General features: G+C 38.9%; 1 protein-coding gene across 5 annotated transcripts in view; it reads right to left on the bottom strand.

The window, feature by feature from the left end:
- Nucleotides 1-16,853, bottom strand: part of pde4d (phosphodiesterase 4D, cAMP-specific) — a 239,740-nt gene that overhangs the window by 27,011 nt on the left and 195,876 nt on the right. For all 5 annotated transcript variants that reach the window (XM_088993806.1, XM_088993805.1, XM_088993808.1 and 2 more), the window contains 5 exons: nt 9,757-9,948; nt 7,439-7,475; nt 7,263-7,339; nt 5,563-5,612; nt 1,267-1,379 (listed from right to left, as the gene is read on the bottom strand). In XM_088993806.1, coding sequence (XP_088849932.1) covers nt 1,267-1,379; nt 5,563-5,612; nt 7,263-7,339; nt 7,439-7,475; nt 9,757-9,948 — 469 coding nt within the window. The remainder of the gene's footprint in view (nt 1-1,266; nt 1,380-5,562; nt 5,613-7,262; nt 7,340-7,438; nt 7,476-9,756; nt 9,949-16,853) is intronic.

Genomic DNA, 16,853 nt, shown 5'->3' on the forward strand with positions numbered 1-16,853 from the left:
AGAGGTGGAGAGAGGAAGAGGATCTGAGGGAACGAGAGAGAATAGAAATTTGAAGAATGTCAGATAGGTAGGTATTAAGACTACAAGGATTGGCCGATCCAATGGTGAATTTGTGTGTTTTTGAAAGCTTAAACGTGAGGCTGATCTTCAGCATTCAATCAACACGGTGACTTTGGAGACTGTGGTGTAAAACTCATTTTTTTTTAAAAAAAATCAGTGGATATGAACAGATAATGACAGATTCCAATGATGTAAGGATTGACACAGTGGTGGGCCGTCAGGGCCTGCAAGGCCTACTCTGCTGGCCTAAAAATATCAGAATCACAGACTCATGTGAATTATACTTTGTCCATGAATTTATTATTAAATAATTCCAAATTGCCTTTCAGCTTTCTTTCATTGCTTTTCCCTTGAAATCTACCTGTATGCCTTCACAATCCGTTCCGCAGCTACTAAAGCATAAAAATCAATGTCAATGAAACTGTTGCTTTAACCAATCAGAGTTCGAGTTGGCAACTCAAGGCCTGCTTGAAGGCGCTAGAAACGTCAGAGTTTTCGCAAACTATGATAGGCTGGTCACATGATTGACGAGTCACGAGTCAATCATAGTATCACTAGCCGCTAGTGATACCAGCATACTGCCCAGAGCTAGCACACTGTATCTGTAGTAAGCTGCATAAGCAAATGTATTGTTGTGTGGATTTAATGGCGGTTTTGTCAACCCACAATGGCTGAAGGAGGAGAAGAAATGGATTTGGTTTGAGATATACTGTTAAAGTCATTTTCAAGACGGACTTTTCAAGAATAGATGGACATCATTAAGGTTGGACAGTTCCAAAGCGAGCAAAAATAGCAATAATATTGCAATTTAATGAGGTTATCGTGAATCCACACATTCATAGTAGAAAAACTAACCATTTAATGACAGTATTTCTTCAGTTACTTCAAGTCACAAGTACAACGGCACCCTCTAGTGGACGTGTAGCAATATCACACCACACTTGCAGCTGATTGATTCAGAAGTAGCACGACTGAAGGCCTAGATGTAACATGCAAGGACCGCCACTGGATTGACATGATTGACAAGTACATAACATTCCATACCAATAAATAAATAAATAAATAAATAAATACATACATACATACATACATACATACATAAAGATACATTGTGAAGCACCATATCTTGGCAGTCTCGGCAGTTGAGTAAACAAAGCCACAAGATGACAAAACACAGGAGACAAAGCGACTTCAGCTCATCCTTACCTTATTGGAGGCCATCTCGCTGACAGAGTGTCTGGTCTGGAGGGTTTCCAGCTGGTCCAGGCACCAGTCCAGCTCCTCCAGAGTCTCAGTGGCCAGTTTCTGGTAGGCCTCCTCTGCGGGGACGAGACAGGACGGTAAGGACTCAGTAATTGCCCGTTTCAAGGGGCTAGTGGACGGCCCAGGCCCGGGGTCGGGGTCTCCCGCCCCACACACAGCTAAGCTGGGATACCCCGAGTAGACACATGGGTGACTCTTCATACTGGATGGGCCAGTTCTTAGGGTGCAGGGAGCGTGTCTTGTCACTGGGTATTGAGGGAATAGGGCCTATCAGGACCCAGAACCAAATTCTTAGCTCTCTTGGAGGGAAGTCAATCAGAGTCGATGTCAGCCAGGACAATTCCGGGTGTCCGGATGGCGGGTAACATAGAATCCAGAGTGCTGCCCTAGCGGAGAGCCCGCAGGCACACTCACGCCACTTCCTGTCTCAGCAACTCCACAATGTCATTCATATGAAAGGTGGCATTCCAGTCATGGATCAGGATGAACAGCAGTCTACCCGGCAGGCCCGGGAGGAGGGAGGACGGAGACACACCGAATGCGACTGGGGGTCTCACAACCTTCTTGGATCCCCGTCGAATCATCCTGACATGACTACCAAACACATGCGCGCGCAAACACGCTCACACGCACCACACGTAACACTAGCACATGATGCTTCAGCCTCCTCGTGTGCAGATAAAAACATCCGTGGTCTCCGCGGGGGGTAGATTCCTGTAAACTAGCCAGACAGATGCTCTGTGTGTAAAGGGATGGAGGTGGGGCTCAGGGGTAGGGAGGTTTTAGAGGGGTTTCGTTGTTGCTTCGGCGTCCCTGGTAGCCAAAACGTGCTGTACCTAAAGCCCGAGAGGACTGCACTGTAGATGGGGAAGGGAAAGCGACAACACATGGACTGGACTTCAATGCGGAGCTGGGCAGCTGCATGGGAGCGCCTGCATGCACGTCAACTATATGATCAGCATACAAATATGCTGAGCTGGAGGTAAACAACTATCATGGCTGGGAGGAGGAGAGAATCGGTGTGAGCTGGGAACACAAAGGGGGGCATATTCAGTTACGCAAAGCCGTCCCGAATATAGCTGTGGTTCACAAATTCACCACTGAGTGTTTTTTTTGTGAAGAAGCTATCTGCTAGCTCGTTGCTTAAGAATTCTGATAGTGTCATTTTCATTTTCTGGAATGCCCTAAAATGTCCACCAGGTGTCGCCAAAGTCCCTTTTGAATGGAAAGATGAGCACAATAATTGGAAAGAAGGAAGCATGTTGTATTACTATAGTATTATTATATTGCATTTATTATTATAATATATTACTATATTATTACTATATTATATTTTCCGCACTGTAAGGCGCACCCAAAAGCCTTCATTTTCTTCAAAAGATGACCCTGTGCCTTATAAGCCGATGCACCTTATATGTGAAGTAACATTGAGACGCAAAAGTTATATGTGAAGTAACATTGAGACGAAAAAGTTATCAACCAGCTGAATTGTCGTTCATTAATCCATTCACTGCCAGGCGATGTGCAAAAATGTGTCCACTCCAGTGCCAGGGTGTTTGTCATTATCACTGAAATTTCAGGACCCACAGAATATTGAGTTTTCGGACTGCATAAACATTACATGCAGCATAAGTCTGTGACTGTAAAGTGTCCTTGAGAGCTTTGAAAGGCGCTTAAAATGACATGTATTATTATTATTATTATTATTAAGACCTTAGACTCTTCTTTCATCAAAAAAAAGTTAATTCCTAAGTTAAATGGGTTTTGAGTTATCTGAGCTTGAAATAGGTTCAGCTGTACAAAATAGAATACATATTGATTTATATAGCGCTTTAACAGCAGCCCCTCATGGAAGGGAAAAAACATTGTCAGAGGTCTGAGCAGCGCTTAATCGGCACCCCACGCAAGAAAAAAAAACTGATTTGGGAATTGCGCTACATGTCACACTTTTCAATTCCTGAATAAATTCGGTAATGGCAGCGAATGAGTGAATAAAGTTTGAATGACCTAGATAAGATACTAGTCCCAACAATGGGGAAAGTTGTAATATCCAGCAGTAAAATGGAAGGTAGTGGGGGTAGAAAAGAGAAAGCGCAGCACCGTCTCCTGGATACATAACGTAACCCCACCCTCTACTGTAGCGTGTGGCTGCCACTGCTCACCCAAAAAATAACTTATCCTGTGACTGTAAAGTGACCTTGAGAGTTTTGAAAAGCGCTTAGAAATGAAATAGATTATTATTATTATTATTATTATTATTATTAGCGCCTTATATATATATATATATATATATATATATATATATATATATATATATATATATATATATATATATATATATATATATATATATATATATATATATGAAATGCCTTAAAATGTGTCATTCATTGAAGGTGCGCCTAATAATACCTAAGACTATAAAGACATTTGAAGCTTTTTTTTTTGCTTCAATTCCAGACTGCATGACTTTCGGGGCATTTCTCCTGCATAAGCTCTGCTGCACATTGAATCACATGTCGTCACAACATGGCGTCATCTTTCTTTGGGGCTATAATGACACTCGCGTCATTGCTCTCATGTGACAATCGTGTCAGTGCGGTCACACAAAAGCGTAAACAGGACGCCAGTTCATCTTCGAGGAGCTCCTATGTAACTGAGATATAGCCAACAATATCCTTCTTCTCCTATTTCCTACTTCCCCGTTTTACCCTGGCTGAGGTGTCGGCGACTGGGGTGCTACCCATTCTGACAGCGACTGCACTGACGTCAATGACATTCTTCTCATGCTTAGTGCGACATCAGACACCGGGTGCTCAGAGAGGCCACTCTGCTGCTGCACAGACGCACGGCTGCAGACAAACCACGAAGCGGAGCGGCTGGATGGGAGAAACGGGACTGGGAGGGCGACGGATGAATTAGCTGGAGGAGCCGTGTGGTCTCTGGAGTTCGTATATATATATATATATATATATATATATATATATATATATATATATATATATATATATATATATATATAGTAAAGTCTCGTTATATCGATATTCAAGGGAGTCCGAAAAAATATCGATATAATCGGGACTGTCGATATATCCGACCCTGTTTGCATGTAATTTTCTCCGTGCGTGCATAGAAATAGTATCGATATAACCGGGACTATCGATATATCCGATATCGATATAACGAGACTTTACTGTATATATATATATATATATATATATATATATATATATATATATATATATATATATATATATATATATATATATATATATATATATATATATCGGGGAAAAAAACAAATATATATTTTTCTTACCGATATTATATATATATTTTTTTCCGCTTCTATATTATATATGTATTTAATATAGAAAAAAATATACAATATAAAAGGAGAACAAATATATATATATATTTATATTGTTTTTATTATTTATTTTATATATATATATATATATATATATATATATATATATATATATATATATATATATATATATATATATATATATATATATATATATATATATATATATATATATATATATATATATATGTGTGTGTGTGTGTGTGTGTGTGTGTGTGTGTGCGCTTTTTTTTACTTCAACGATGAGCTAATCTCCCCTTGATAAACTCCCCGCCTTGTCGTTACAGGTCGTCAATACTCTCAAACAATCACTACCGTGACTCACAGCTGTCACCGGTTTATGGCAGGGCCCATAATGGCCGCTAACCAGTATGATTGGGCTCTAAATATAGAGAAGCATCGACAGATGTCCCATGTATACGAGAGGGCAATTTATTGGAAAAGTCAATTCTTAAAAGGAGATAATCTTCATGCTTTAATGTCGTAATAGCGCTTATTAAATATATGCTAAAGTTTACTTTATTGTGAAAGGACATATATGGAAGAGCTCAATGTAAAATAAATGTACTGGTGTTATTTTTAATTTAATAATATGATTGTTGAAATTAATAAAATGATCACTGGTTGATTATTATAATTTGTAGTCATATAAATGTTTTCATATGAGGGGACAGTGTTAACGCAAGCCTCCTTGTTTTCATACTTTTGTCTAGCCTTTTTTTAAAGGGTGTCTTTACGATATTTCCAAAAAATAAAAAGAAAAGAAAACACTCAGCCCATCCCAATCACTACAACCGTCACAAAATAGGTCAGACAGTCTGATGATATTTTGACAAGACAGTGGATGTATTATTGACTTGTCGACAAACCTGTAAAGGTGGTCTTGGTGATGGGTGGTGGGTTGCACATGGGTGATCTCCTGTTGTGAAAAAAAACAACACATAAATGTCAACTTTATTTCGTCATTTCTTTCATCTCTAAGATAGTGTTCACACGCTTTGCTAGGTGTTTTGGTTAGCAACATAATTGTAATGGCCTCACCAATTAAAATAGAATCCAAACATTTTAGCACCTACGAAATAAAAGACCGTATTTTCTGCACTATAAGGCGCACCTAAGAGATGACCGTGCGCCTCATAATCTTGTCGATAAATGTCATTCAATGAAGGTGACCCTTATAATGTGGTGCGCCTTATGTATGGATTTTTTTAAAATAGGTCATTTGTTGAAGGTGTGCTCTATATTACAGAAAAGGCGGTAATTATACTTGAAACATACCTGTCTCAGGGATGGGAATAGGGGAAGCATTTATTTGAAAAAGCCACCTATTTAAAGCACCCAAATCACAACATGGTGCAGAAATTAAACATGTAATGCAGGTATCTGAGTATTAAAGGACAACCGACATCACGTTTTTGTTTTTTAACTGACACCAGAAAAACGTTTTATAGCGTCTAAAAGACCCAAAATATGATATTTTTAGTCAAATGCAAAACACCAATAAAAATGACTTAAAGTGTCCAAAATCTGCAAAAAATTGAGCTGCGAATTGGGCATTTATTTGTGCCATTTTGAGGCAACATTGGGAGAAAATCTCTCACCCAAAAAAAGAGGTACAAAATGGCGACCTCCTGTGGCCACCTCCGTTCCCACAGGCTGATAAATTTCTTATATGGCGCTTGGACGTCCTCTTCTGGCCTTCTGGCGGCTTTTGGGTGCAACATGAGGTCCCCAGACCAAACAAGTACAGCAAAATACATTGACGTAATGGAAGGACCGCTACAATGCGTCTTTTTTAAGGTAAAGGGCGGTCCTTTAGTGACGTCACGTACGGACTCGTCACCAACTCAAAAACAAGACTTTCTGAATATTCAGCGCGAGTCTTAAAACGTCAAATATAGCTATATGCGGTGGAATCTTTGTAAAATACGCTCAGTGTAAGTCATTTGAATCCATTTTACAAATGATGGACACAACTTGTCCGGAGACGTCGGTTGTCCTTTAACTTCTATGAATTGACTTAATCGTCCAAACGTACTTTAGCTCTCTGAAAGGAAAAAGGTGAAAGGTAAAATAGTAGTGGACCACTCAGTGACTAATTGGGCCACTGAATCCATTAGAGGTAGTTGGTTGCAGTAGTACAATAATAAATCACAACTCAGAAACCCGAGAGGTGTACTTTGCTGCTTATTTGGTTAGCAACAGAGTGCAAATGGGCTCAGAAATCAATGTTTACTGTTCATGTGAGCACAATTGGGTTTATTTACAGACCCGGATAATTCATGTTACTATATGATTTTTTTTCAACCCCCTGGATGGTAAAAGGGGGTATGACTATTTGAAGTAGGCATTTAATTTAGACAATTGGATGATAAAGCGCTATATAAATCAATATGTATTGTATTGGATGTGCTCAGTCATGGCAGAAAAAGGTTGTGGAGATGATGCTGTAATACCACAGGGGAACAGAAGAGGGGGTACAAAGTCACATTTTTTAGTGAGCATCAAGTTCAGCAAACAGTTGCCAGAAACGTGTCCACAAATTCCAACAACAAAGGAGCTAACGTACTTATTGGACGCTCTGTCTTGCTGCAGGTTCGTTAATGCACCAAAGTTATTCCGTACGGTTCTTAGGCTGGCAAGGACCTGAAAGACAGAAGATAAGAGGATTGTTTTGTTGTTTTTCGTTTGTTTTATATTTTTAATCACGACTTTATTATATCAAATGGGGTTGAAAAAGCTCACCTGTGCAAATGGTGTTACAATCATGTCGTCACCATGGCTGGAAAACACAAAACGGGGACTTTAGAGAGACTTTCAACCACGTTTTTACACGCATGGATGCACGCGCACGCACACAAACAAGCATGAACACACACAAACAAGCGCGCGCGCACACATGCACGTTTACACACACGCACACACTTATACACTCTCTCTCACTCCCTGTCTCTCTCGCTCTCTGCTCAATATTCTGTGTCCTGGAATTTGAGAGACAATGACAAAAACCCTGGCACCGGAGTGGACACATTTTTGCACATCATCTGGCAGTGAGTTCATATCTTAATTCATACAAAAAATAAATAAACTGGGGAATTCTGATTAAGATTTTATTTTTAGATACTTTCTCTGGAAATATTTTTGCCAAATACTGTATTTTCGGCGGTGTGAGTCGCTACCGGAGTATAAGGAGCAGCCCCAATGAATTGTGTATTTTCAAAAAAAATCGCATATAAGGCGCACCGCACTATAAGGTGCACCTTCAATGAATGAAGAAAGTTTTCCAAATACAATATAGAAATATATAAAGGTTTTCCAAATATAAGGCAGATCACATAATAAGCCGCTACAGTAGAGCCTTGGGCAATGCACTACTTCCTCTATGGCACAGGTGTCAAAGTCAAGGCCCGCGGGCCAAATCCGGTCCGCCACATTATTTTTTTCGGCCCGCGAAAGCAAATCAAACTTGTTAAATTCCATGATGATTGCTAAAATCTGAGCCAAAATTTCATATTTTTGGATGTCAACCACAATAAAAGTCATTATTCTTGACTTCAGATTTGAAAACGAGTTATTCATTAATTTGCTGTGTGCTCCATATGTAATATTTGAAGGGATTTAAACATTCTAATGGGTTCCCCAAATTCATAACGGCCCTCGAGAGGAAACCACAACTACAATGTGGCCCGCGGCAAAAAATGACTTTGACACCCTTGCTCTATGGGATCGAAATGTAGTCGGTGGCTGCGGACAACAGTTGTGAAACCTGTTGTGGCTCTATATTACTTTACATATAAGGTGCACCTTATATGCGAAGCACATTATATGTGAAGTATAAGGCTTTTGGGTACACCTTATACACCAGATAATACGGTGTTTGGAAAAAAGGATATTTCCCTAGTAAGAATCTAACGATAAATAGATTTTTTGACATTTAGGGGAGAAAAACATTTACATACCTGTCACCCTAAGCTAATAGCTGACCTGATAAATGATTACAATACCCGTATAAAAGTTGTAGTACGCCGTACATTATTTGAAATGATAAAAAAACGCTAACACAAGCGGAAATGCAGTTTACCACGCATGCGCACATTATGCTTTCATAATCGACCATGCGCAGGAACCTTGGAGACTCTCCCATTCTTTTTGGTGGCGACCCGAGCCTAGAGTTTTTCTCTTCTTACTTGGCAGTTCTCCCCTGATTAAAAACAAAATAAAACGAAAATAATGTGACGCGCATGTGCATATCATGCTTCATCGGCAAAGACTCGACAACCGCATTTTTTTTTTGTCGTATAAAAGTTGTTATACGGCGCACACAATTCAAAATGATGAAAAAACTTAAAACGTATAAGTTGACAGGTATGCATTTACCAATTACAAGGACGCTGAATATGCGAATGGAAGATGTTTTAAAAATAAAGCTGAGCTGGGGTTATTTCAGGATTTTTTGATTGACGTATCCTCAATTAGTATCAAACGATAGCTTTATGACAGAAGAGTCACAAGCAGAAATAAAGGGCCATCTTCCTTTTCAGGCTCGATGAAGAAGCTACCTCTTCAGCCAATAATTCCATTTCCTGTACGACGACCTCGTGTAAACGGATAGCGCGCAGAGCACGCTATCATCATATGAAAATGGCGGCATCGGTCCAAAACGAAGCATTACTATCTCGCTGAAGGCTGACTTTTCTGCACTTATATCGGATTTGAGTGTTGAGTCAATAAAGAATAGTGTGTCAACAGCGGGCGTTTCAACAGTGATTTAAGATCACTTGGCCGCACAGCTTGTGCGCGATATGTGATAAGAATAGATGTGACACCACTCGGCGAAGCTGTCGCTCATGCACACTTCCCCCCCAGAGCCAAAGGTGGCCAGTGTGGCAGCTTTATGACCTATGCTGATAAACATCCAGCTGTGGCACTCAGACACACATTCAGACAGGCAAGATCTAAAAATAGTTTGGAAAAAAAAAGCTTTCAATACAACAAGGGGAAGACCAATTTGGTTTAAAAAGAAATAAGTAAATAAATAAATTAAAATGGGCTGAATAACTCACATGTCACTGGCAATGGAGGAGTTTCGGGACATGGATTTGGGGGAGAGGTCGTAGTCGCTGTCCGAGCGATACAAAAAGGACTCCCTCCGCTGGCTGTGGACAAAGTTGGCCTGAAGGATGAGGCCCGATCCTGGACTGGCCATCGGGTCCAGGGGGCTGCGACCTGATGATGTTCCATTGTCCACATCGAAACTACAGAAAGGAGAAAGAAAAGAAGAAACGTTAACTGAGTGATGTATTTACCGCTAGTCTGAGGGAACACTCGAAGAGCGCTATGACTGTACAACGGTGTCAACTACAGAGATTGTCAATTCATGATTCAATGAGGATCAGCTGGATGAAATGTGCCCCCCCCCCACATGTTCTTTCATCTGGTTCACAAACTCCAATTTACACTGTCATGACTGGTAAAATTGGTTGTGTTTTATGTACTGTAATGTACTGTTTATCACATATTTGTGGTTGCATCTTAAATTTATTTATTTATGTATTTAATTATGTATTTTTTATGTATGTATGCATTTATTTGTTTATGTATTTATGTATTTATTTATGTATTTGTTTATTCAATTGTCTATGTATATATTTATGTATTTACAAATTTGTTTATGAAGGCATTTATTTATTAATTTATTTATTCAGTTGTTTATGTATATATTCATGTATTTATTTATGTGTTTATTTATGTGTTTGTTTATTTGTGTGAATTTTATTACTACAGTGAGACCTCAACTTACGAACGCCTTATATTACGAACTTTTCATCTTACGAACGTCAAATTTATTAAAAATTAAAACTTATAATAAGCACTATTTTCATATTACACACCCACCACGGCTGGTCCATCAAGCGCACGACCTTCGGATCTGGCGGAGTGATCTTCGGCGGAAGCACACGACCGAACAGCGCTCCAGCCGGCGATACTTTCCACACCCCCTCTCATTGAATGCACACGTCGATCGCCTACTTGGAGCTTTTTGCTGATAATTTTACTATAATGCCCAAGAAGACACAAAGTCGCTGAGAAGAAGGAGATAATTGAAAAACACGAACAAGGTGTGTGTTTGTGTGATTTAGGGGCCGAGCACGGCTATGCTAAGTCAACCATTGCTCCCATTCTCCGGAACAGAAAAGCCATCAAAGGTGCGTCTGTTGCAAAAGGTGTTTCCGTGCTCTTAAACCGACGGTCTCGGGCAATCGAAGAAGAGAGTCTCCAAAGAAAAAAGAAAAGAAGCCACACCAGAGGTTACGTTACCAACAGTCCTTATGGAAGGTGACTCTCCTTCCATAAGCCATCAACGAACATCAAAAAGGTAAATAAAACTTTATTTTACGGCACAGTGTATTTCTTTGATTACAGTCGTCATGTAATGTGCATCTCTTTCCAAACAGCAATTCCCTTTGACCTTCGACCTCCAACACCATTCCATCAAGCCATCAATGACCATCACAAATGTAAATAAAGTGACTTTATGATACAATGCAGTGTATTTCTTTCATTACAATACAAAAGCACATTTATTATACATAGAATAAGGTATGTTGTGTATAGTTTTTTAGGCTTATTTAGTTGAAAAGTATATTTTATGGAAGTCCGGGAACGGGTTCTTCGCATTTTAATGGTTTCCTTTGGGAATTTTTTTTGGAGATACACACTTTTCGCCTTACACACTCTGTCTGGGAACCAATTACGTTCGTAAGTTGAGGTCTCACTGTATTATTATTATTATATTATTAGTATGATGATGATGATTATTATTAGTAGTAGTAGTCGTGTTAGTAGTAAACAATTTCACGCAAACATTTAACATGTATTACATTTAAGTCATTGATAATTAACATATTAAATAATTATGTCTCCTGCACATCAACTATGACAGATAATTATTTTATGGAAATAAGCCAAATATATTAAATATGTATGAAAATGTATGTATTACAAAATTTATTCACACAGAATGAAGATTCTGTTTTTCAGACCTTCCCCTTAAAAAAGGGTACTACTCAGAAAATTAGAATATCGTGAAAAAGTTAATTAAAGTAATTCAACTTGAAAGGTGAAATTTATATATTATTTATTATTATTATTAATAATAATAATAATAATAATAATAATAATATATCGAATGTATACGCACCTTTCAGAACTCTCAAGGACACTAAACATGCATTGTAAAATATTTCAAGCTTTTACTTGTTAGAATTTTGATTATTTTGTCTCACAGATCATGAAAACTGCAAAATCACAATCTCAAAAAATAGATATATTACTATATACATATTACTATATTAAATATTACTCCTTTGTCCACTTGAAAAAAAATCTTAAATTACCCTTGAGCAAAAAGGTTTCCTTACATTTTGCACCGCCATTGACTCACATGCAATGGTTGCCCCCTCGGCAACATTACCACAGGCATTCATGTCAGCCTGACCGTTGACTTCCACCTGTGTCAGAGGCAAGTAAGATCTGCCGCTGAGACATCCCATGATATCATCTTGCTTGTAAGCAGGAGGGTATCCCATGACGGGCAACCAGCCTTGACGTCATCACCCCCCACACATAATCATCATTTACACTGTGGATAAGGGCATGACCTTAATGCGGCGTGACGTACTTTGTGGAGCGCGTGCGGAAGGATAACGTCAGCGGCGTGTCGAGGCATGCGGGGACACACGTGGATGATGTGTACGCCGAAGAATGAAATGTACTGTGAGAGCGCATGAATCCTTTCTCATTAGAGCTGATTCATACCTTCACTGCCAAAGGTAGGCTTCAAATAAACAAGGTAAAACTGTCATGATTTGGGGTTTATATATAGTTTTAGCGGTGGTGGACTGTCAAGGCTGGCAAAGCCTTCTCTGCGGGCCTAAGAATATCTTAATCACGGATTGATGTTATATTTTGTCCATGAATTCTTATTAAATAACTCGAAATTGCCTTTGAGATTCCTTGCATTACTTTTCGCGTATTGCACTGCTTCCAGACGTGTGTTTTCATATATAAAGCATTTAACCAATCACATTTCAGCCATCATTTCTTTCAAGGGTCATAAATCTACCTGGACGGCTTCACAATTAGTTCTTTGGGGCCTGTCGCATCAAAGGTGTCGAAGAAACTGTTGCTCTAACCAATCAGATTTCGAGTTAGCAACCCAAAAGGGCTCCAAACGCCTTCTTGAAGGCGCTGGTCAATAGAGTTTTCGCAAATTATGATTGGCTAGTGACATAGTATCACTAGCTGCGAGTGATAAGAGCATAATGGCCAGAGCTAGCACACTGTATCTGTAGCGAGCTCCATAAGCAAATATATTGTCATTAAGATAGGTCGGTTAGTTATTTTCTGGCTAACGGTACCCTTTAGTGGACTTGTAGTAAATCACACCACACTTTTATCAGTCTGGATTGATTCAGACATAGCACTACTGAAGGACTAATTATGAAATCCACTGAGGTTTGGGAGCATTATTGCTAATAGGAAAACTTGATAAAATGTGGACATTGGAAGCTAACGTGTTTATCCAGTATAATTTGCATATGCGGGATGCGACTCATAACAATGAATAAAAAAAAAATACAAAAACGACTGAAAAAAGAGAAGCAAATTTTGACCTGGGTCCATTTGGATTGCAATCTTTTATTTGATTAAAAATAATTGTCTATTTTTTGCTCTCAACTGCACAATTTAGTTGCATAGAAAAATAAAACATACTTGGAATTGGATATATTCAATCAGATATCAAAAATCTAAATCATATCTGCTATCAGCCATTACGAGTGCGGTCTAAACATAGATCCCAGACACATCGCCAGTGCCTGTGACAACAACTCCAACACTGATCTCTGTGTTGTCTCGGTCGCAGCAGCAGCTAAGTGGGTGTCAGTTTTGGCTAGCATGGAAAGGGCAATCAAATTGTCCTCAGTCTCTCCTTCGTTCTCTCGCTCGCTCTTCCTTTCACCCTCACATTCTCGCACACACAAACAAACAGCCACAGTATGACTCCCCAAACTCCATGTTTGTGTCGATTGGACACCAACCGTATCTTAGTACCAGATTCCTTTGACCACCACACGTCATTTTTAGCATTAGACAGGAAAAAGAAACTGCTCACGCATACTAGAATGTTTTACTCATTCTCTGCCAGACGATGTGCAAAAATGTGTCCACTCCAGTGCCAGGGTTTGTGTCATTTTCACTCAAATTGCAGGACCCACAGACTATTGAGTTTTAGGACTACATAAACATTCAATGCAGCATAAGAAACCCTAGACTCTTCTTTCATCAGTAAAAAAGAGTTAATTCCAAATTTATATTGGTCTGGGGTTATATGAGCTTGAAATGAGGGCAGCTGTCCAAAATACACTGCAATAGCTAGCTAGCTAGCTTTCTATCTATTTGAGTTATTCCGGGTTGAGTAAACACTGGCACGTGTGGCCACCGCTGCTCACCCACAGCAAAAAAACCTATCCAATGACTGTAAAGTGACCTTTAGATTTTTGAAAGACGCTTATAAATGAAATGTATTATTATTATATATAGCTTAATTTGCTAGCTATCTACCTAGATACCTAGATATTTGCAATCTAGCTGGCTAGCTAGCTATCTATCAAGGTAACTATTAGCTATATAGCTAGCCAACTAGCTATTAGCTAGCTGGCTAGCTTTCTATCTATTTGAGTTACTTCCAGGTTGAGTGAACGCTGGCGCGTGTGGCTGCCGCTGCTCACCCACAGAAAAGCTAATCCTGTGACTGCAAAGTGACCTTGAGAGTTTTGAAAGGCGCTTATAAATTAAATGTATTATCATTATGATCCATACATACATATTGGTTTGTATATAACGCTTTAACAACTGCTGAAGATGAAGAAAAGTGCATATCAGAATCGGAATCATCTTTATTGGTCAAGTATGTAGAACACAGAAGGAATTTGTCTCCGGTAGAACACGCTGCACTAGTATCATCATAAAAAAAATTGCAAAGAGGCACTATCCAGTTATATTTTGGTTACTGTTTAGAGAGTTCATGGCGACGGGGGAAGAAGCTGTTTAAATGTCTGCTGGATTTGGATCGGTAGCGCCTTCCTAAGAGGAGTCAGTGGAAAAGGTAGTGGGCAGGGTCCGGAGGGTCCAGTAGGATTTTACCCGCCCTTGTTTTGATTATTGCAGTGGAAAAAACATGGACAAAAGGCAAATGCTGTACAAAAGGCACATGCTGCCCCCTCATGAAAGGGAAAAACATGACCAGAAGTCTGACCAGTGCTTTATCGGCACCCCACCCGCAAGAAAAAAACAAAACCCGCACAAATTCGTGAATCGTGCTCCATGTCATGCTTTTCAAATCCCAAATAAATTAGGGAATGGCAGTGAATGAGTTAAAAAACATTTTTAAACTGACAGAGATGATATCCTGGCTGCACAGCTCGTCAAGGATTTTTGTTTTTCACATTCTGGTATGTACCATTGTGCATCAATCCATGACACTTAATCCGTTTGGGAATTTTCAAAAGTTTATAATCCATTGTCACTGACCTGTGTGAATAACACCAATGCTGACTTTTTCTTCCGTTCTTTCTTTTTTTTAAAACCTGTGTGTAATCTGCAATTCTCATTAATGATTTATGTCGACATGTGTGCGTGGGTGCCAGAAGGACACGCCCTCTCTGGGAATGTCTCCTTTGACGTCACACACACACATGAAGGAAGCTTTTCTTTTCTTCTACTCCCCTCTGACACAAAAGCTCTTCCACATTTCCCAACAAGGAGCGACTCGGAAGGAAATCATCAAAGAGTCATCAGATTCCAGACAGCCTCTTTAATCTGCCTTTGCGATAAAACAATAAGTCATGTGGACATCCAGGAGGACAGTAGCATGTCCAAAGATGGAAGATCAAGTTTGAACGGCCCATACATAGCGAAAGCAGCGGACTCCCTGCACAACGGCTTTTCTCATACGAGTCAAGTTGCATGCTTGAATATCAAGAAAGTTCACTCCTCCTCAAAAGTGTGAATCTAAACTCAATCATTTACTCATCTGTAAATGTTCTGTTTAAATCAGATTCTCAGTATAGTTTTATTTCTTGTTCTTTTTATAAATGTATCTGTGGTTTTATTTGTGTCCCTGTTTTGTGATTGTAACATGTCATTGAAAGCGTTGAAAGGGCGGATTAATAAAATGTCTTATTATTATTATTTTATAGCAGCTCCTGTATTTTGTTTTTCTACTTTCATTCCTTTCATCACTTTGCTGCTGTGAAATGTAAATTTCTCCACTGCGAGACTAATAAAGGCAAATCCAATCGAATTATTATTATTATTATTATTATTATTACTATTATTATTATTATTATTATTATTATTATCTGTTTGTAAAGAATAAAATGTGGGCTTTGAACAGCAAGGTTAGCCCAACCATCTTTATACACCCATCTACCGTTTTTTTTCCGCTGTATAAGGCACGCATTAGTATAAGGTGCACCATAATGAATGGTGTATTTGTTAACTTTTACCATATATAAGGCACACCGACTATGAGGCGCATCATTAATGAAAAAAAAAATAAAAAAAATAAATATAACATATATAAATATAGATTTTTTTTTTTAAATATAAGGCACACCACATTATAAGGCGCTACAGTATAGGCTGGGCTTACGTGCTACTTCTTCTACAGAGGAATATGGAGTCAGTGGCTGCTGACAGTAGTTGAGAGACCTGTTGTGGTTCAATATTACTTCACATATAAGGCACGTCTGCGTATAAGGCGCAGGTTCATATTTTGAAGAAAATCAAGGCTTTTGAGTGCACTGGAATACTGGAATACACTGGAAACTACGGTACTGTGTAAAGAAACACATACAATGAAGGTCGTTAGTGCATATTATTACATATAGTTGATGTACTTTCATGAACAGTCAAAATTTTCCAGTTTATAACCAGAGAAAAAAAATGCAGTCCATATTAAAATTTCCGAATATGGCTCACCTCCACATTTAACCCTGAACAAAACCAGAGATCCCTTTTTCATAGAAAGTAACATTCTATTTCAACATCCTATTCTAACCCCCCTAAAATGAAATTTAATAAAAAATGGACCCAT

Source organism: Hippocampus bargibanti, linkage group LG04, assembly GCF_051943395.1.
Source record: "Hippocampus bargibanti isolate YZ-2025 linkage group LG04, ASM5194339v1, whole genome shotgun sequence".
In the NCBI taxonomy this organism is placed as follows: Eukaryota; Metazoa; Chordata; class Actinopteri; order Syngnathiformes; family Syngnathidae; genus Hippocampus; species Hippocampus bargibanti.